The 21,953-nt window shown below is 40.1% G+C and overlaps 1 protein-coding gene across 1 annotated transcript in view; it reads left to right on the top strand.

Moving 5' to 3' along the window:
• ZFAND3 (zinc finger AN1-type containing 3) overlaps positions 1-21,953 on the top strand; it is a 133,329-nt gene that overhangs the window by 40,448 nt on the left and 70,928 nt on the right. The window contains exon 3 of the mRNA XM_035108144.3: positions 1,751-1,777. Coding sequence (XP_034964035.1) covers positions 1,751-1,777 — 27 coding nt within the window. The remainder of the gene's footprint in view (positions 1-1,750; positions 1,778-21,953) is intronic.

Raw genomic sequence — 21,953 nt, forward strand, 5'->3', positions numbered from 1 at the left:
TCTGCAGCCCTGTAGCAATATAATCATATGACCAATGGAAATAAACCATTATAGAATTCTGTAGATTGACATATATAATGTAATATATCTACAAGCTGAGTCACTTTTGGCAAGTCCCATTATGTAAAGTGGGAGAAAGAATGGTGTATTTTAAAGAGTTGTTGTGAGGATAAATGAATGAGATGGGTACTGTAAAACCTTTGAGTACACAAAATGCAGTCTGTAATAGAAGAAAGTAGTCATAGTAGTACCACCAGTTAAATGAACAAAGTCCTTTGTTATGCCTTTGCTGCTTTTAAGTTACTAGGCTGTTGTAACGAAGTGCTCTTGAGATATTTAGCTTTTGCTGTTCTTGTTACAGTATCAAAATTACAACGTAGCACTATATTAGTAGGAACACTTTTGTAGATAAGTCTATAGTTGAATTTGGCTGTGTAAGAGTGTTGATTTTTAGAATGTTAAAAGTATTTCAGAGGCATGCACAAGGTATCAGCTATTTCTCAAAGAAAGAAAATATGTCAAAGAGCAATGACAAATTAAATAGAGTGGTACCTCGTGTTGCGTAACCTCCAAGTTACGGAATCTTCGGGTTATGGCCGCGCCAAACCTAGAAGTGGGTTTGCCACTCACTTGTGCATAGAAGCGGTCCTCTGGTTACGAAATTTTCAGGATACAGCCAGGATACGGATCCTGTTCGTAACCGGAAGTACCACTGTATTAGGGTCATTGTTTTGTTTGAAATAGGCAGGAGCAGCAGAGACCATAGTGTTCCATTGAGATATAACCACACTTTTTATCTCTGCAGGAGATAGGCAACTTGGAGTATGCAAGGAGTAGCATCCTATAAAACCCCATCACCCAATACAGTATTGGATATTTTATAGCAGAAGCCATAACCCTTAACAATTTAGCCTTTGAACTAAAGCACATTTTATCACATGCACTTAATATTTATTACTATTTATTAAAATACCTCAGTTGGTAGAGTATGAGATTCTAAGTCTCATGGTCATGGTTTCAAGCCCCATGTTGGGCAAAAAGATTCCTTTATTGCAGGGGTTGGACTAGATGACCCTTCTGGTCCCTTCTAGCTGTGATTCTGTGAAATACATATCCCATCCTTCTTCTCAAAGAAGCCCAATGTGGCTCTAGCCCGCAGGTGCTTATGCTACAATAAATTTGCCTACATGTTGTCTGTGTTTACATGTAACAATAAGTTACGAACCTTTATTTAATAAACTCTGCTAGTGTACACAGCTGGATCACTTCCTATTTGCTCCTCCCTTCAGGCTAGTGAATAAACAAACCAGAGAAAGGTCAGCTTAGTGTTGTGTCCAAACCCAGGATTGTGGTCTTTTTTACACTATCAGAGAGTTAAGCGTAAACGGTTAGTGCAAATATAATGTGGCTGCCTAAATGCCAATTGTGTTCCATCATCATATTGCTGTAAGAAGTCCTCTGACAGTATTATGACTGGTGTTTTGCCTCTGAGACTTGAAAACAAGTTAATGTAGCACCCTGGGATTTTAGCCAGGACACTTAAATAAGAAAAATGTTGAACTTTAATACAATATAGAAGGTAAAAGGAATGCTAGGCTTTACTTCTCATATACTGAAACGCTCTAAAATGGGTATTTTTATAATGCAATCTTTTTCATGTTTACATTTAATTAGAATATTGCAAACTGAATGTATAAAGGAAAACCTGAGAGTTCTTGATTTTCACTTCATTTTCTTTCTCTTTTTTTAGAAAAAAGAAATCCACACAATGAAACAGGTTAGTAAACCAACAAAATTAATTGAAATCCTGTAAAACAATTGTGCTATCCATGTCCATTGCACAGACCAACATCCTTTGCTCCAGGTCATAGAAATAAGAATGGAAATATGTAAATGATTAGGTCAAGTGAGTTAAACAAATGGTGGTTGTTTTAATCCTTCAAACTAATTTTTCCATATTTCACATTTATTGTGATCTCATACATCCAAAAGGGCTAGGGAATATGCCTAATTGTCCTGAGTGTTTGCTGTACAGCACTCATGGAGTAGGAGGGGGAAGGGAGAACCAAGGAAACAGGTTTCAAATTTTTGAAATAGCAAGTAATAAGTGACAAGATCAAATGCTGCTTGGCCACCCCATTTAACTTGCTGTAAACAGTAGGGGCTCAGTATCCAAATAAAGGAAATAATGTAAAGTTTCACATAGAATTGTCTTAGAGTATTGGTGGCACAGGTGGCAAGGTTCTGATGTCTGGCTGCTGGAAGCCCCTGTTTAAGACCCCTCTCAACGCGTACTAAATTGCTTAGTTGTGTCACTATGCAGCTGGAGTGGCAGATCTTCTCGCCATAAATGGCTGACCTCAGGGGTTTACATTTTGTGTGTGTGTGTGTGTGTGTGTGTGTGTGTGTGTGTGTTAAATTTGCACACTACCCTTCAGCCATAGATCTTAGGGTGGTTCATGACATGAAAATACAAGATAAAAAACACAAAATATATAATAAAAGCAGGAAGTAAAACAAGGCAACCAACCCCCACACTCCCCATTATTCTATTATAATTTATTATGCTTACACAATTATAAAAATAAATCAGAGAATTGCAGTTGATGCAGTTTCAGGTTAGTGAATTAGTGTATTCATTGGGCACTATCTGTTTTGCAGAACACGTATTTGTGCTTGTGTAACGGAACTTCCTCCAGTCTTTGCTGAGGTTCCCACAACGCTCCAGAACAGATTTGGGAATGGCATGGGGTGTGGTGGGAAGATAGGAGATGGGGAGTTCTGTTGTTCAAGTGTAGATCTTTATGCTGACAAAAGTTAGTTGGCTACTGCCCATTGCAGCCTTCAGGTAAATATTTAGTCTTGTTTTGCATTTCCTGAAGTACTGAACCTGATAGAGCAATTTGGTTACTACAACAGACACCCTACATAATAGCATGTAGAGACAGAGTGTGTGGAGTGATGGGAAAGTTTTAAATGTGCTTCCTGGGTTACTAAGCAATTGCCCCATACAGGCTCCCTGCATCTTGCATGTTATCATAAAGAGGAAACAGATAAGAGTGCCATACTCTCTCCACCGCACCCCCAATTCTCCAAACCTGGACTCTTTAGCCCAGCTACTTATGATGCGATGAACAACAATAAGGCTGAGAGAAATGTTTCTTTATGTTTACTCTGAAGGAATGGGAAGTGGAGGGGGACAGGTGGAGATGGCAAAAGACTAAAAGGGAACAGGCCTACTGTTTTTCCAAACTATTTTCGAGTCACAGCAGTAGATTCTGAAAAAATATGCTAATGTGTTCATTGGAAATTAGTTTATAAATGTGATGGTTAATTAAGCAGCTTAAAGCTACTGAATCTCCAGCGGATCTTTTCTTTGTCAGTTATTAATAGATTACACACACACACACTCTCTCTCTCTCTTTATCAATGTTTAACTTTTTTAAAATTATTCTTTTATTTTTTGCTGTAATCCACCTTAGGTCCCTGTCATGGAGAAAGGCAGGATATAAAGTGTTGTTGTTGTTGTTGTTTGTTTGTTTGTTTGTTTGTTTGTTGTTGTTACTACTACTACTACTACACAACAAAAACAACCACCACCAGTTTTTTGGCCACAAACTGAATAAGGAGAGGCATTTAAAATAGAAACTGAGGGCATTCTCAGTTTAAAAAGTAACACATTATAAACACTGGAAAAAGGGGGGGGTAGTTTTGTAAGATGATTAAAGGGAGAACAAATCATCTATTGTGCCATGAACCTTCATAGGCAAGTCTTTCAATTTGTATGAAGCTTCAATAATTTTTAATGTTTCAGTTTGTGCCTTCTGATGTACAAAATGCTTTGAGATCATTGTTCCTTTCAGTTGCCATATGAAGTAGATCACTACTGTTGTTGCTTTAATACATTGGTTTCTGAGGCTTGAGGGATTGTAAGGCATTTTTCCAGCGAGTCTATGGGTGTGCAGAGATAAAAGCCCCATACCTGATCCACTGGTTGATACTTGATAGCAATACTTTTTATCCATACTGCTACATAATAGGAGTATGAATTGCAGCTGCACAGCATGCCCTAAAATAGTAAGCCTGAATAATTTGATTGATTTGCTTTGAGCTACATCATGAAATCTTCCCTTTTGGTCAGCTGCTCTGGCAAGTTAAAATAATATCAAATATAAACAAATTCTACAAGATAGAAGAAAACATTATTGTTGACAGTGGAGCAAGTTTAAATGTTTTATTCCAGAATAGATTTTTATTTCAGCACCTTGACTTTTTTTATATTAGTTTATGTATGTCTGCGACAAGAAAATAGAATATAACTGTGCGCTAAATGGAATCTCTCCTGTAAAGTGGGTTTACTTAAATCAAAATTGTCTTGGTTTTATCTTCACTATAGGTTTAGAAAACTATAAAAGCTGCTTTAGTGCCCAATCATTATGCTTCAGATTAGTGCTTCACCTCTCTTTGTGGCAGGTTGAAGGACTCAACGTGTCATTTTATGGGCTTATCAAATTGGCTCATTAAGTGACTAAAGGCATCATTCTCTTCTTTAATAGAAGAACTTTGTGCTCTCTCTCATCTCTTCCACCTCACCCTGCCACCTGACTCCTGAATTGTTTTTAGATTCACAGTGCTCCCTGCTGCTGGTACAAGAATCTAGAACACGGGTGTCAAACACAAGGCCCGGGGGCCAAATCCGGCCCGCCAGACCTAGTCATGTGGCCCGCCGAGCGCCCCAGCCAGTGGGACCCAGCAGCGGGACCTTGCTGCTGAAGCGCCACGCCAACAAAGAGCCGACAAACAGCTGGGGCCGGGGGGGGGGTAGAAAGGCGGCCGAAGCAGCGCTGCGTGGAGCGCCCCGAGCCACAGCAGGAGAAGGAGGAGGCAGCTTGCCGGGTCAGCGCCCGGCAACGCCGCACGGAGAGTCCCGAGCCTCTGCAACGCAGCAGTGCTCTGTAGCACTTTGAATCCTCCTCCTCCTGCCATGGCTCGGCGCCTGGAAACGGCTGCTGCTGCTGCTGAAGCACAGACAAAGCACCCAGCAGCGCTGCGTGGAGGAGGAGGAGGATTCAAAGTGCTACAGAGCACTTCTGCGTCCCAGAGGCTCGGGACTCTCCGCACGGCGCTGCCGGGCACCGACCCGGGTAGCCGCCTCCTCCTCCTCTTGCCTCACCTCCTCCTCCTGCCGCGGCTCGGCCTCATGAACGTGAGCTCAGCAGCGGCTCAGCCTCACGAACATGCAACTCTGAGGCTTTACGCACTTCTCCTAAAACGGACACCCGCTGCCTCATGCTGCACAGGAAATGCTTTTTGCCCCTGGGTCCCTTCGCGCTCTTTTCTGGCGCTGAATCAAGGCGGCCACCCCCCCTCCCTTTCTTTCTTCCTCTCTCTCGTTCTTATTCTTTCTTTCCCTCTCCTTCCTTCCTTCCTTCCTTCTTTATCTCTGTCTTCTCTCGCTCTTTCTTTTTCTTTCATTCTTTATTCCTTCTTTCCTACTCTTCTTTCTCTCACCTCTTTCCTTCCTCTCTCCCTCCTGCTCCCTCTTTTCTTTCTTTCTTTCTTCCTTCCTTTCTTCCTTCCGTCCTTCCCATCTTTCTTCCTCTCCCTCATTCTTACTCTTTCTTTCCCTCTACTTCCTTCCTTCTTTCTCCCTTTCCGTCTTCTCTCCCTCTTTCTTTTTCTTTCCTTCTTTATTCCCTTCCTTATTTCCTACTCTTCTTTCTCTCCCCTCTTTCCTTCCTTCCTCTCTCCCTCCCACTCCCTCTTTTCTTCCTTCCTTCCTCCCTCCCCTCCCCTCCCTCTCCCTCTCCCTCTCCCTCTCCTCAGAAACATAGGATGCTGCTCTATACTTCTGGCCCTTAAACCCTGGAACCAGGAGAGCAGCTCCAGTGAGTCAACCTCAGCCAGTCCCTTTGGTGAAGGGTGGTGGCTCACTGGCAGAACATCTGTCCTGCATGCAGAAGGACCCCAGCATCTCCAGGTACTAGTAGCTCTGCAAAGGTCCTGCATGAAACCCTAGCGAGCCTCCACCACCCAGTGCAGTTACCAAAAATCATTTTTCAATAAATTGTACAATAATTGTACATTTAAATATCTACTTGCCATTATTCTGACTATGTTTCTGCTTTCAGAGCTAGTTATTACTTACATTATTACAAAAAACAGTAATAATTGAATGCAGTGACAATAATTTATGATAATAAAGAGTGGACACATAGTCCTACAGATACAACCGGCCCTTTGAGGGTGACCAAACTGCTGATGCGGCCCCCGATGAATTTGAGTTTGACACCCCTGATCTAGAACTATTTAGGGCGTCATATTCATATCTCACTTTTACAGGCTCTATTCAAAAACCAAATGTGGATGTGTTATGGAGATAATGTTAATCTATTGTTTCACCTACATACAAGTTTGACCCTCTTCTTGGTCCTGGCACTGGTGCCTTAAGTTTCAACAATGCTATCCACTGCAATACAAATATGTTAATGTTTCCTTAAGAATTTCCAAATACTGGCAATTTGAATATTTCAGATCTGCCATTCTATATTGAAATTTAGTAGCCGGCTGTCAGCAGAAAGAAATTTCCAGATTCACAATAGCAGAGCAGGACGTGCTTGCATTCCATGAAAGGGGGAGTTGTGCTCTAAGCTGTCTGTTCAAGAACATCCTCTTGTGAATAGGAGGGCTGCAGTACAATTTCTCCTGCATTAAAGCCTGATAGAAGTTGGCACCTCAATTTGTGTTTCTCCATTAGGCCAGTGCTTTGTGGTGTATTTTAACAGCATTCAGGCTTGCCTTTATAGCCATAGCCTGTTGAGTGTCTGGTGCAAGACTGTTGCTGAAGTCATTCTTTGACTAGCATTGTGAAGCTGGCAGTACTTTGTGTTCCTGTCTGTTTTATACGCAACTGATTTAGCATGCTTTTAAAAATGTTAACATAACTATTGCTTTAAATGGTAATAAATGTACCCCATAGCTGTATATGTGTAGATAACAGATTCATCTTTCCACTACAGTATTCTCAAAATGTATGTAGGTCTTCAAAATATCCAAAATGCTTACATTATATAGCTGACTTGTTGTGTTTTACTCACAAATTATCATTTTTAGATCAGGGGGAAGGGAACAAGTGTTGTTGGGCTCCCATTAGCCCCAGGCAGCTTGTGCAACGGCCAGGGATAATGAGAGTTATAGTCTGACAACATCTGGAGGGCGACACATTACCCATCCCTGTTTTAGATTAACAATTGAGTTACAACAGTGCAGAATGAGATGTTGAGAGGGGGTGAGTGTGTTCCAAATCTGATGATAAAATCTATTTAAAGTAATACCTCTGTTCATCACATTCGGTTCCCAGATGGATTACAAAATTGAGATAATAAAGCCACACAATACAAACAGCCAGCAGATAAAACCAGAGCAGTCAGCAAGAGTTTAAAATGCCAAAAAATGCTTTTAAAGCCTGAGAGACTAAAAAGGGTTTTGCCAAGAACTAAAAATGAAGAAATGTTAGTGCCAGGTAAATGTCCCTGGGGAGGGTGGTGCATTGATTGAGTGCCATAGCCAGAAGGGCTCTCTAGTTGGCATATGCTTCAGGTCTAATAAGGGACAATGAGATAGGGTGATATCTTAGGGTTACAGGATATAGGGTTGCAAGCATTCCTTCAACTACTTAGATCCCAACTATTAAAAAGGAGAGTTGGATCCAGTTACCCATTCCATGGATGGGTCCCTCTTAATTAACTACCTTGAGAACCTTTGATATGTCGTTGGAATATCATATCAATATGGCTTAATCTAGGACATTTTAATTCTGTAAAATGTTACATATTTACTGTTGCTGTTACTGTAACTGTTGGATTCTAGCCATCCTAAAGGTCTGAATCCTGCTTTAGCTTTTTGACACTTCCCCATTCTGGTCCTTTTAATGCCTGGCAGACTTCACAAACCATCACTGAAGTTTTGTGGTCAAAGACCTATGGAAAGCCTTTCACAAATATATGTGTGTGTGATGCTGTGCATTCTCCTCTCTGATTAAAGGTGTCGGGTGTTATGACTTTGTAATAGTCTCGCTTCATACTCCTTCTTAATATCTTGTTCTCAGTTCTTGACCATTAACCTTGCTCTGCGCAAGGCCTGCTGAAACACCATATCTAATTTAGTCCCCTGTGTGTGCATGTTCTCAGATGACTTAGTTGTGAAGAGACTTTTCTATGTTGTCATTGTGAAGGAAGCTCTAAGGGCTGATCAGTATGATTTCTTTAGTTTATTATTATTATTATTATTATTATTATTATTATTATTATTATTATTATTATATTTTGGTAGCACCTGTTCTCTTGTTGCATGTTTGCTGACTGGAGTGGGAGAGAAGGAATCTTCTCTTCTTTCCATGTTTAGCAATTTAGTTGAATTATGGAAAAGCTTGTCCTCTTGTTTTCTGTATTTGCTCATTTGGAAACCTTGTATAGTTTATAAAGACACTAGTGATTTGTTCCCCAGCCTCCCTGTAGAGTTGGTTCCATATTACAATCTAATTCCACGTCCGTGTCGTGCACTCCTGAGCCGTTAATTTGTACATTTCGATGCAGTTTGTTTCATCGTGTTTTTGTAATCCAAACTGAATGTAACGAGCTGTGTGCTTTTGGGACCTTGCCTTGCCTTGCCAATTAGAACAAGTGGTTACTGAGAGAGAGTATGTTTTAAATAAAACATGGCACTGCTGAGTGGGATTAAAATCCTTTGGGAGTAAAAGGAACTGTTTAACTCTTTCTCTTCGAAAAGGAGACCAACCTATGAGAGAGTGAATTTCAAAATGCCAATAATACATTCCTTTTTTGAAGAGTAGCCAAATTCATCCTTTCTTATTGTCATAATGTTTGTCATTAGAAACATGCATTATTCAGAGTTGTTTGGGGTTTATAGGAATACAGTACAATGCTCCATGTCTTCAAGGCTTCTGCTAATCGATAGCAAGCGGTGTGGGTGGGCGAAATACAAGAATTACCTAAACACCCTCTTTCTTTATTGCTCTCCTGACTTAGAATGACAAGCAATTAAAATACTAACCTTGATAGACCTAGAATCATTGTGGCCGCCAAGAATTATGGTGAGAAGATTAATTTAACTTGTTGCTGGCATTAATTTGCTTGTAATGAGCACTGGCCTCCTGTGAACACTTTCAAAATAAGAAGGTCATACTGAACTGCTAATAAACCCTATTATAGATGGGGTAGGAGGTGGCCCAAGGTGCCATCATTTCAATTCAGTAAGTATACTATTCCCAACAAATTTCTTGACTGTTACATAGTATTGTTTGTCAAAACTGAGATATCTATACAGGACTTCAGGGGTGTATGTATCTTCAGTGCTGACTTCTTGCAGCATTGCCAGAAACTAGCCACTGGTGTCTTGTGTACATTATGATTCACCAAAAATAAACTTACCTCTTGAGAATGGTAGAAAGTGTCAAAGAAAAACTCAAGGATACACAGAGTAAAATAGAAACCATTTATTTTCTTGTAAGCTCTGTTTACCTCGGGACAAAGTTGTTTCCAGTGAAACAATATGAACCATATTTCTTCTTTACTTCTATAATGGTTAGTAGGTCTTAGGCCTTGCCCTCTTACTGGAATTGTTTATCTTCTTCTAAAAGGAAGATGCAGGCAGTGTAGTTGGAGGCAATGCCTTTTGTGGGTTACTTTTAAAGCACATAAATGTGCTTTGTTTCTGTATCGCCCATCTCCCATTGTATTCCTGCATGATTGTGACTGCATCTTTCTTCTTATTTGTTAAGCTGTAATGGACACTCCTGGCTTTATGTATAATGTAAAATAATGACCCCAAATGCCATTTACCCACTTCGTTAGAGGCAAAGTCTGGTTTGTTAGAGTATTGCACACAGGCAAGTACAATTTAAGTCATATTAATTGTCCAGATTTAAAAACCTGCTTTCTCATCTCTCAAACATTTTTTCTCCATGTGTGGAAGGTGCCTAACTGTGGAATTCACAGGTTGGAATATAAGAAGTAGTGCCTTTGACTGCAATTGATGTTCATAAGTGATATGCAAAAGACACATTGAGGCCTTCTTATTCTTCTTTGGCGATCACTCGTAGCCGAGTAAGATTGTCTTCCATAAACACGGTTTTAACAATGGGTCCGTAAGTGACTGTGGAGGCCAATTCTGGATCCACACGTCCTTCCACAGTGGGGAAATTGGTTTTCAGGCAGGAGTTTCTCCCTTGCATCCTGAGATCGAGTTTCTTCAAAGCCCATGACACCTTTGGTAAAAGCTGTTCTCCAACTGGAGCACTCGCAGGCCAGTGTTTCCCAGTTGTCAGTGTTTATACTACATTTTTAAAGATTTGCCTTGAGACAGTCTTTAAACCTCTTTTGTTGACCACCAGCATTACGCTTTCCATTTTTAAGTTCGGAATAGAGTAGTTGCTTTGGAAGACGATAATCAGGCATCCGCACAACATGACCAACCCAACAAAGTTGATGTTGAAGAATCATTGCTTCAACACTGGTGATCTTTGCTTCTTCCAGTACACTGATATTAGTTCACCTGTCTTCCCAAGTGATGTGTAAAATTTTTTGGAGACACCGTTGATGGAATCTTTCGAGGAGTTGGAGATGGTGTTTATAAGTGGTCCATGTTTCACAAGCATATAGTAAGGTTGGTAGTACAATAGCTTTGTAAACAAGCATTTTGGTTTCCCTGTGAATGTCCCGGTCCTCAAACACTCTGCCCTTCAATCGCATTACATTGATTACATTCAACTACATTGAGGCCTTACCTCCAGCTGACCATAGGCATTACTGTGTTGAGGAACGTAGGTGAAATGTTGTTTCTTTCTGGGTGTGTGTGTGTGTGTGAGAGAGAGAGAGAGAGAGAGAGAGAGAGGGAGAGAGAGAGAGGTTGGGGGAGGTTAGTTTGCAACTTCAGAACAAATATCTAAAATTGCTAAAAAGCAGTTACATAGGAAGGAAACCAGGACACATTGGCTAATGTGTCCATTGGCTAATGGATCTCGGCAACCTACTGCTTTAGGAGATGATTTGCCAAATGCGCCAATGGGTCCCTTCAGGTCATGTGCTTGCAAAAGCATGAAAAACTGTTGCCAGGTCAAGGCAGTATCATAGCAGAACATTTGTCACTTCGGGAATAAAATTTGAATTCCCTGCTTCTGTTTTCCTCTCGTGGTGCTTCTTACAAGAGCAGCAAAACACCTATTTGATAACCTATATGCATTTCCACTCCCCCCAAAGTGACTGGCTGAGAAATTATCTTGAAGATAAAAGCAGGCAGTGGTGCTTTCTGAAGTATATGTTTATAAATCTCCCAATAGTGTGGACTTAGTTAACAATTTTAATACAGCTTTTCTGAGCATGTTTGCCATTCATTGTCTTAACTACAAACCTCATTGATTTATTGTGTAGTTCGATCCATAAAGAGAATTTCAGGATCTTTTTAAGAAGATGTTTTAATGCAGCTAGCATCTTAAATTGACTAACTCCCTTAAAAAGAAGTATGCAATACTTCACATTCACTACTCTTTGATCGAAAGCAAAATCCTTCTGAATTTTGTCTTTATTATACCAGTTCTAAAGTTTAGTTACATCAGTTATGAATTGATATTATTTAGCCCCATTCCCTTGAATGCAAGTTCTCTAATATTGCAAGATATCATATATCAAGCATATAGTTAATACTGCCTCTACCTTCTTTCATGTTCATATCTGGCAAATGTGAAATGTCCAGAATTCTACTAACCAATATTAGTTTTTATTACAGTTATGTAACTCCCTTAGCTTCAATATTGTAGCACCCAAGCAGAGACCACCACTCATGTCTCAGTGAACTCAATTGAGCCGTTTATTGTTTGGTTAATAACATTGTCATTTTCTTAGACACCACAGAGTTAGGCACTTACTAAAAAGAGATCAATAAAGATTCTGGAATTGGCTCTTCATGACAATTGATGCATAATTGTTCTTTGATACACAACTAGATCGGGTTGTCTCAGCAATAGTGACTGCAGGATAGTTCCATAATATGTGTGTGTATGTATGTGTTTTGTTAATGGCACTATTTCTTTTCTGATTTTATTGGAAATGCAGGTTTTAACTTTACTTGGTTTTGCAGTAACCATTGCAGCCTTTTTTGATGTCATTAGATTCAATGGAGGAGAGTGAAAAGGCTGTGCTTGAATAACCTGATTACCTTATTTGTTACACAGATGAATTACTAACTGTTGATTCATTTGCCATTTATTATCCATGGAGAGGGATAACATTGCATATTCTGGCAGCATTATGCAGTGTAAAATGATGTAGCGATATTAAGGCAAGCCATAGAATGTTTATATATATACCAGAAGAAACTATATTTGGTATTAAGCGGAGAAGTGGGTAAACTTTACTTTTCCACATATTAGCAACCTGATACATTGTTGCTGCTGTTTTAATTAAACCTACAGTCTTACCAGATTTCTGGCTGAAATTTTCCAGAAGTAGTTTAATTCATCGTCCTTCCCTTCAACCACAACTCTGCATTTTTGGGTGCATAAGGCACTTTCGATATTATGACCTTAAAAAAAAAAAGCTCAGAAACAACATGGGCTGGAAGCTTAGAATGGAAATAGTTCTAATTAAAGAGCAACATTTAGCCTTATTCAAGAGTAAAAAGCTTTTGATAATAGTTCTGAGGGTTTAAAAGTTAAATTAAATATGCTAGTACAGTAGATCAGTTTTTGTTGATTTGCATAATGCATAGCAAGGACTGCTTCACTGTATACATTAGGACTTTGTGTCTAAACAGAAAATGTTACAAAATTACTGATTGCTTGAAATACTGAAAACAATTGTATTTTAATGCTTACATTTTTACTTTCTATATTTAGCATGTTTAAATTTTAATAATGCCTATAGTTATTGTGTTGGCTCCCATGGATGAAACACTTACTTATATGCTGACCCTAAAGGTAAGCATGCTTAGGAAGTAATGTTGCAATTTCACTCGTATTTAGCACTACCAGTGGCCTCACAAGTACACACATATAAAATAAAAAAATTCCTTCCAGTAGCACCTTAGAGACCAAGTAAGTTTGTCATTGGTATGAGCTTTTGTGTGCATGTACACTTCTTCAGATATATAAAAACACATATAAAAGTGATGCATTCCCTGCCCAGCATTCTTACGAGTGTATCTGTTGGTCCTATCATCCACAGCTGTGTGAATCAGCCCTTTAGCTTTCTGCTGTTTATTATATCTAACTAGTAGTTTTATGCAGCACAAGAGACTCTTCTCAAACATAAATATATCATTATGAAAATAGGCTTTTGAGAAGCCTGAGGGCCTTCAGATACTGTTTGACAATTATATGTTAAGACCCCTGTAGTATTTATTTTTAAATGATCCCTTGTTTTTTCAGAAATGCTGCTTCCAGATGTGTGTATACAATCAATAACCCTCTTTTTATACCATCAGTGGTTGAAGGCTAGTGCTGTTGTCTGATAAAAGCACCTCTCTGTGTAACATAACTATAAGCAGTAGACTTTGCTAAGAAGTCATAGTCTATACAGTAGTACATTGGAAGTCGAACGGAGTCCGATCAATTTCCAAAACGTTCAGAAACCAAAGCGTGGCTTCTGATTGGTTGCAGGAAGCTCCTGCAGCCAATCGGAAGCCGCGCCGGAACACTCACTTCTGGGTTTTGATCATTCAGGAGCGGATTTGTTTGGGAGCCAAAGCATTTGAGATCCAAGGTACGGCTGTAGTTGACATTTACTTGATTTTATGATGATCTTGTCCAAGGCTTTCTGCCTTAAATCTGTACGTACCACACTGAGTTGCTTTCCGAGAGTAGGGCAATGGTGTGACGAAAGCAACCTCTCAATTCAAGGCAGGCTGACCAAAAGCATTCATCACCTCTCTTAAAATCTGGCTTCCTCATCACTTATTTATGTATTTCTTTATTTGCTGCATTTACATCTTTTCTTGTAAGATATTCAAGTGTCACCCATACTCTCCTGCCCTTCATTTTATCCTCTCAGCAACCATGTGAGGAAGGTCAGGCTAGAAGTATGTGACTGGTCCAAAGCCACTATGTGAGAGTTTAATGTTTGAGTAGGATTTTGAATCCCTGGCACAACTTACTCAAAAGCTCCTTAAATCACAGTAATGCTTAGCTGCCATTTGCTCAGCATGGGCATAGCCAAGGGAGGGCAGGGAGGGGCACCTGCCCCCAATCAATTAAAAGCCAATAAAAACACATGCTGCATTTTTCGCTCCATAAGACGCACCTAGCTTTTTAGAGCAGGAAAACAAGAAAAAAATATTCTGAATCACACACCCCTCAAATACAAGCGCAAATTCTTACCTGAATAACAACAGCTTGTATATACTGTATCCCAAGGGAATACATTTTTTTGCATACCTTCAACTGTACATACGGTGGATATACATGTCATTTCCAATGCTATACATGTCATGTTCAATGCTATATAAGTCACTTACATTTATAATCATATTGTACTACTTTGGCTATGTGTTTAATAAAATATTGAATTCTTGCATTGCGAAAAACGAAGATTATGGTGAAAAGTGAAAAACATGAATTGCAAAGAAAAGCTACAGCTTACAGAACAAAACCGACCTCAGATATGAAATCAGCATTGAAAGAACATATAAGAACAGTTGAAAAATCTAACGCAACAGAATTTTTTTGGGGGGGATTAGCTCCATAAGACGCATTCGCTCCATAAGACACTAAGACATTTCCCCTTTCTTTTTAGGAGGAAAAAAGTGTGTCTTATGGAGCGAAAAATACGGTAGCTAACTTAGGTTCTGCCCCCACAACAAATTGCTTCCCACCCAATAAAAGGTCTGCCCCCCTAACAAAAATCCTGGCTTACATCTATGTTGCTCAGTGTAACGATTTTAATCTGATCACTTCTCCCCCCCCCCCAGTGTTTACATTTGAATAACAAGTAAATAGCACAGTAGTAGAAGGCAGCTTTTCATTCTGGGCATCAAAGAGCCCATCAATCCATTTCACAAACCATCTCACAACAGGTGTGCCACCCAGTTATTGCTGTTCTTTCAATTAATGCATAAGGCAAATCTCCTTTCCATCTGGGTTCTTACAGCAGCCTGATACCCCTTTTCTTTTGACCTCACCATGCATTTGATTTGACATCGTGCCATCTGCTAGTGTGAGGCAGGTATGAGATTTCCAAGGGAATTGGGCAAGACTTGGCTCAGAGGGCTTATTGCAGGGAGTGAAAGCAACTGGGGCATCTGGTAGGACTGCTTATTCCTTTCCCTTCTGAGTTGCAGATGTCTTTTGAACGTGTTTGGAACAGTTCACAGCCAATGAAGACACTGTCCTTTTGCCAGCTGAGGCAAGGTTTATGTTGCCTTGGAGAAGGCTGCTTCTGGCACATACTGTTCTGGTATCTGTTGACAATTAGAAGCTAAAACCTCTGTAGTTGCACTCCAATGGCTTTCTTGGCACTTAGACTAATATTTTTCCTTGATAAAAATGAATTTGTCTTCTGAATTGTACCTGTTGATCTGAAGCAAATGGAAAGTGTTCTGCATGAAGTCTCAACCTTTTACCTTTCTGATTTTTCCTGCTGACTGTAAACTGAAATTATTGTAGTTAAAAGAAATTCTCTCCTGTGTAAGTTAATATTGGATTGTACAGAAAAGGTATTAACAGGCTCTCAGATGTGCCCTGCCCTATTAGCAAGAATATACAGTGATACAAAAATGAATTTGTCAAGAGTTTTATAGCTCTATGATCTATGGTACAATATTAATCCTGCTGCAGTGTTATTAAGTCATTTTTCATCTCCCCTCAAATTAATGTTGACGTTCTATTACTGGAATTGTTCTTGTCCCCAGATTAAAACAAAAAAGGAAAAAATCTTCCCTGCTAGAATATTAAAATTAATTGTAGTATAAGCAGGGCCTTGCTTGAAGTAGAATCCTCCTACAAAGATTATAATGTGAATTTATTCCTGTACTTTGTGCTTTCTTTATTGCATGAAGAAATTGCATCAAGGGCATGAGGCATGAGAGTGGTGGAGGACATATTACAAATGTTCAGGTTAAGAGATCTTTTATATCATTGTCTATGTCAGATCTAGGTAACCTAGCTCTTAATACTTTCATCTTTAAAGAATGTAGTGTAAGCAGAGTAACTTTGATTCTGTGTGTGCGCGCCACAGTTTCCTTCTTGTTACCTTCAAGTTTTCTTAATTTAATGCATAGGACAACACTCTTTGACAAGAAGAGGGGTTGGTTTTTTCGGCTCTTTTCTATATTTGCAATTTGATCAGCCTTGCTGTTCAAACATACATTGGCACTGTCATGAAAGCTTGGATTGCACCTTGTTCCAATAGTGAGATGCATGCCAGTCGTCTGAAACTAGATCTATGGCTGGCACCCAAAGAACAACTTGAGGCATGTCCCGTGTTTTATTTAAACAGCAGGTCCTTATGCCATAACACAAATTTTTGAAACAGTCCTCTGGTTCAAAGCTACATGGCATGAAAGCATGCTGTTTCATACTAAAAAGCCAAAAGCCCTTTAGACACACACAATGAGTTGTGCAGTACATTTCTTTGGACCTTGGCTTGTGTGAGTATTGTATAGTTACCATCCTATGTTACATGCCTGTTATGGATGACAACATTCAGCCCATAGGTGCACATATGGGTGGTCTTCACATGAAGTGAGGAGTGAATAAAAAGTTAGAAGTGAAGGGAAACCCACCCCAACCTTTATAAGTTGAAGTGAATCTAGACTTGCTACTGTCAGCTACAAGCTGCTGCAAATAGCCTGGTGGGTGTTGACTCAGGTCCAGCTTAAGTGACTAGATAGGAGACCACTTGATCTATTCTTTGCAGATTTTGGAATGTTTTTTAAAATGTATCTGTCACCTGATTAAAAAAACTTAGATGATTTATTATATGACCTCTTAATGTATTATATTTGAAAAAACACAATAGTTGGACAATGAGAAAAAAATAAATATTTGTATTTAATTTAACTTTATTTAGAATATTCATTTCCTGTCTTTCAACAAAATTCTTGGGGTAGCAAACACTCAAATACATGAATAAAAATATAAAGAAGGCAAAATATCTAAAATACGGGATAAAAATGCAAATTCCTAGAAATGTGTTGTTGTTTAGTCGTTTAGTCGTGTCCAACTCTTCTTGACCCCATGGATCAGAGCACACCAGGCACTCCTGTCTTGCACTGCCTCCCGCAGTTTGGTCAAACTCATGTTCGTAGCTTCGAGAACACTGTCCAACCATCTCGTCCTCTGTCGTCCTCTTCTCCTTATGCCCTCCATCTTTCCCAACATCAGGATTTTTTCCAGGGAGTCTTCTCTTCTCATGAGGTGGCCAAAGTATTGGAACCTCAGCTTCAGGATCTGTCCTTCCAGTGGGCACTCAGGGCTGATTTCCTTCAGAATGGATAGGTTTGATCTTCTTGCAGTCCATGGGACTCTCAAGAGTCTCCTCCAGCACCATAATTCAAAAGCATCAATTCTTCGCCGATCAGCTTTCTTTATGGTCTTCGGCAATCAGCCTTCTAGAAATGTAAGTAGCCTCAAATCCCATGACAAAGATAAACTTTAGGTGGATAATATATTTTAGGCATGGGAAAATAAAAAGCTTTTCAGCTGAATCCAAAAAGATATCAAGGAAGACGCTAGATGACCCTCCTTGGAGAGGACATTCCAACCATTAAAAATGTTCTTCCCCCAAAGCCACCTGCTGCATTTTACTTGGCAAGGGGGCACATTCTAGAAAGATGCATGTGGAGACAGACAATCCTTTAAGGTGGGGTGAGGAACATGTGTCACAACAGATATGGCTGCATTTCAGCTCCCATCAATTTGAGACAGCATGCTCCAATGATCAGGGGTGATAAGACATCTGGAGGAACACAGGTTCCCCACTCCTGCTTTAAGGTCATAGAATCATAGAATCATAGAATCATAGAGTTGGAAGAGACCACAAGGGCCATCCAGTCCAACCCCCTGCCAAGCAGGAAACACCATCAAAGCATTCCTGACAGATGGCTGTCAAGCCTCTGCTTAAAGACCTCCAAAGAAGGAGACTCCACCACACTCCTTGGCAGCAAATTCCACTGCCGAACAGCTCTTACTGTCAGGAAGTTCTTCCTAATGTTTAGGTGGAATTTTCTTTCTTGTAGTTTGAATCCGTTGCTCCGTGTCCGCTTCTCTGGAGCAGCAGAAAACAACCTTTCTCCCTCCTCTATATGACATCCTTTTATATATTTGAACATGGTTATCATATCACCCCTTAACCTTCTCTTCTCCAGGCTAAACATACCCAGCTCCCTAAGCCGTTCCTCATAAGGCATCGTTTCCAGGCCTTTGACCATTTTGGTTGCCCTCTTCTGGACACATTCCAGCTTATCAGTATCCTTCTTGAACTGTGGTGCCCAGAACTGGACACAATACTCCAGGTGAGGTCTGACCAGAGCAGAATACAGTGGTACTATTACTTCCCTTGATCTAGATGCTATACTCCTATTGAGGTCACCTGGTCCTAAACAATAAATGGGCTTCAAAAGTCAAAACTAGCACTTTGAATTTGCTTGGAAGCAGACTGGGTCCAGTGCAGTTGGCAAAGCACCAGCATGAGATGCTTCTACTGCTCAGTCCCAGTTCTACATATTCCTGCCAAATTGATTGCACGATGTGTCGTGCTGAAGTAGAAAATCTGTATAAAGTTGTGGGTTGGTTTTTTTATTTTATTTTGATCTTATTGCCTTATCAACCGACACATATTTTACAAGACGAATCCCCTTGCGCAGTTCAGTTTGCTAAAGCAAAGCATGGTATCTACACAAGGAGAGGTGTGTAGAATTGAGGATTAAATGTTTCATCTCTACATGGCTGTGGTTTATGCTGCCACCTATCTGGCTTATTGTTTCCTCCTGGATACATTATTTCCCCACTAAGCAGCTTTTCATATCCTCGCTTTTAGATCTTGCTTCCAGAAGTGAGTGATGTTTGCAGAGCTGTCTGTTTGCAGTACACTGCAGCATGCATTAAGCAGAAATCTCTGTTATTTGGAGTTGAAGTTTTCTTCTTAAAGCCTTGGCGGGGATCCCTGTCTCATGTTATCAGTGTTGAGAATTCTTCACAAATCTGAAGAATTCAGCAACCTTGTCTCTTTAAAATCTGCATGTCCCAGCCTTGTTGGGGTATTATAACGGCATATATGGGAACTGCCTGTGAAAACAGATGGTTATTAATTTATTAAATAGCTTCCTTTTTGGTATTTACTCTTAAGAGGGAGAGAATAAGCAACATTTTTATTCTTAAGTTTGTAAATATCCTGTAACCTCACCTTTCTTCTGCTGCCTTCCTATATTTATCTGTGGGAAATGTGACCTGCATTTTTAAAGTACCAGCCTGCTATTTATGCTGTCTGTTATTTAAATTGATTGGGTCTTTTCTTTTAACTCTTGTAATGGGGTTTCAGAAGTGTTTTGTTTCCTGGTCTAAGCCTTTTAAATTTGTTCACCCTTGAAGAGCACTGAGCTATGTGCCGAATAAATAGTTTGTGTCTCTGCTTATTACCTTTTCTGAGAAAAGAAAACAAGTTTTAAAGCCGCAGCTGACAGTGCTGGTTGAATCTACATGATTTTTTTATTTTTAATGATGGAGGGATGAAAAATGGAAACGGGAACTAAATTCAGTGAATAGTCAGAAAGTGACTAAAACACGATTTAAATTTTAGTGATGTTGCCAGGTTCTGTCACTCCGCTTATTCTGCTCAGACATATATTATCAGATCAGTGTTTGGAAGAGAACTCTCATCTAGTTTGGCTGTTTTTAATTTGTTGTTGTTGTTTAGTCGTTTAGTCGTGTCCGACTCTTTGTGACCCCATGGACCATAGCACGCCAGGCACTCCTGTCTTCTGTTTTTAATTAGGGTAAAGAAATTGGGAGTTTAATGTGATATTGTGTGTTCTTTCCTCCCTTTACCAATTATATCTGACCCAGGTTAGCCACACTTAATGCAGATGTAATAGTGCTAAAAACCTAGCTGATTCCTAAAAGAAAGTGGCAGAGTAGATGGACTGGGATAGGGAGTTTTGAGGTATGTGTTCCTGAGATATCAGCCCTACTTAATAATGGCCATATAGTGTTGTGTCTGTAGTGGTCCTCCTAAAGCATATATTTACTTCCTTTCCCCTTTATTGTGTAGTGGAAAAGATTGAGGTGACCAAATGGAGCCCCCCAGTATTTTGAACCCCCACTAATCCCTTCTGGATTTCACTGAAAACTCGCTTAAAGTAACAAGCCAGGGCAGGCACACAACCCTGTAGCAGTAGTACAGTAATTTTCTAGGTAGGGGGAAATCTTACAAGCCGCTAGATGGCAGAATCAATGCTATACAAAAATCCAGCATTCATCGAGAAACAATTAAAAAGCAAATGGTTGGAGTGGCCTGGAAAATAGAAAATATAGGTATATTTTTCTGAGGTGGGTGGATGTTCCCCAGATGAATATGCACTGTGTCTGATTGGAAGGGCTGGTAGGAAAGGATGTCTACTGCTAGATACCCACTACTCTTGTCAGGGGAGCCGACTTGTGCCCCAGGTTATGGGTGCCCAGTGCATGTGATGTCATGACATGACGGCGCACCCCCCGGCCTCAGAATATGACTTTTGGTGGCACCGGAAGTTGGGTTCTGAGGTCTCGGAAGGCCTCGGCCTCGGAGATGCTATCCAAGGCCTTGCGAGACCTCAGAGGTTGCATCGGGGGCTATGCGGTGTGGGTGCTGACCCACAATTTTTTTGTGGGTGCTCAGGCACTCAGAGCCCCCTATAGTTGGCGCCCTGACTCGCAACAAAAATAGTGAGGCCTGCTTTCCATATAGTGGATTGTACATGCACCCCTTCACTCTTCCCAATAGTGGGGGGGGGCGCAGGGCGGAGAGATTTAAAGTCAGTTAGTTTATCTAGGGCAGGCGCTTCCTCAACCTTGGCCCTCCAGATGTTTTGAGACTACAAACCTGCATCCCAGACCACTGGTCCTGCTAGCTAGGGATCATGGGAGTTTTCGACCAAAAACATCTGGAGGGCCGAGGTTGAGGAAGCCTGATCTAGGGAAAATCTGTGGTTGGGTACCATAATGTCCTAAGAATGTCTTCTTGGAGCCTGCCAAAGTTCCCTGTAACTTATAATTTTTACTATTAGGAATGGGCCTTTTTTGGCATTTTTCTTTGGTTGGATGGGTTTGCCTGTTTGGGGGTAGAGTAGCTTTATTTTTATTTTTGCCTATGCTTTATTTGCTTTTGGGGAGTTGTAGTGGTTTTGCCTGTTTAAAAGGGGGTTCTGAGCATGAGCAGTTCTTATTTGTGAAATTCGTATATTGCGGTGCCAAATGAGAGTTCCTTAGATTTCCAAATGTGATCCTGGGCCCCAAGAGGGTCTTGAAATACTGTGCAAATAACTTGCTTTTCCTAAGAGTTAGAAGTAAAAATAAGGTTTCCTGTTTCTATCTCAGACTGGTTAACCTGAATAAAAGATCCATGCTATTTAAATAAGCTCTTACGTTGATAGCTTCATAAATTATCACTTTGCTAAATAGAGATGTTAATATGTTCAAACAAGATGTTGTTCTCGAGGCAAAAGCAAACTGAAGTGGTCTTGGACTTAAAATAAATTTTAAAGAAATGTTTATACTGTCACTTGTCAGTGGCAGATGCACAGTTTTCTTAAGCTTCCTTCTGTAGCTAAGGCCACTTTACATAAACAATTGCCCCGACATGTTTCTTGAAAGGCCCAAAATAGCTTTTGGACTGTCTATTGGTGGCTTGTAAGTGCTTTGTGTAGTTTGTATTTTGTTAGTCTGCTGATGGAAAGGCAGGCTGTTCAAT

Source organism: Zootoca vivipara, chromosome 3 (assembly GCF_965207765.1).
Source record: "Zootoca vivipara chromosome 3, rZooViv2.hap1.1, whole genome shotgun sequence".
In the NCBI taxonomy this organism is placed as follows: Eukaryota; Metazoa; Chordata; class Lepidosauria; order Squamata; family Lacertidae; genus Zootoca; species Zootoca vivipara.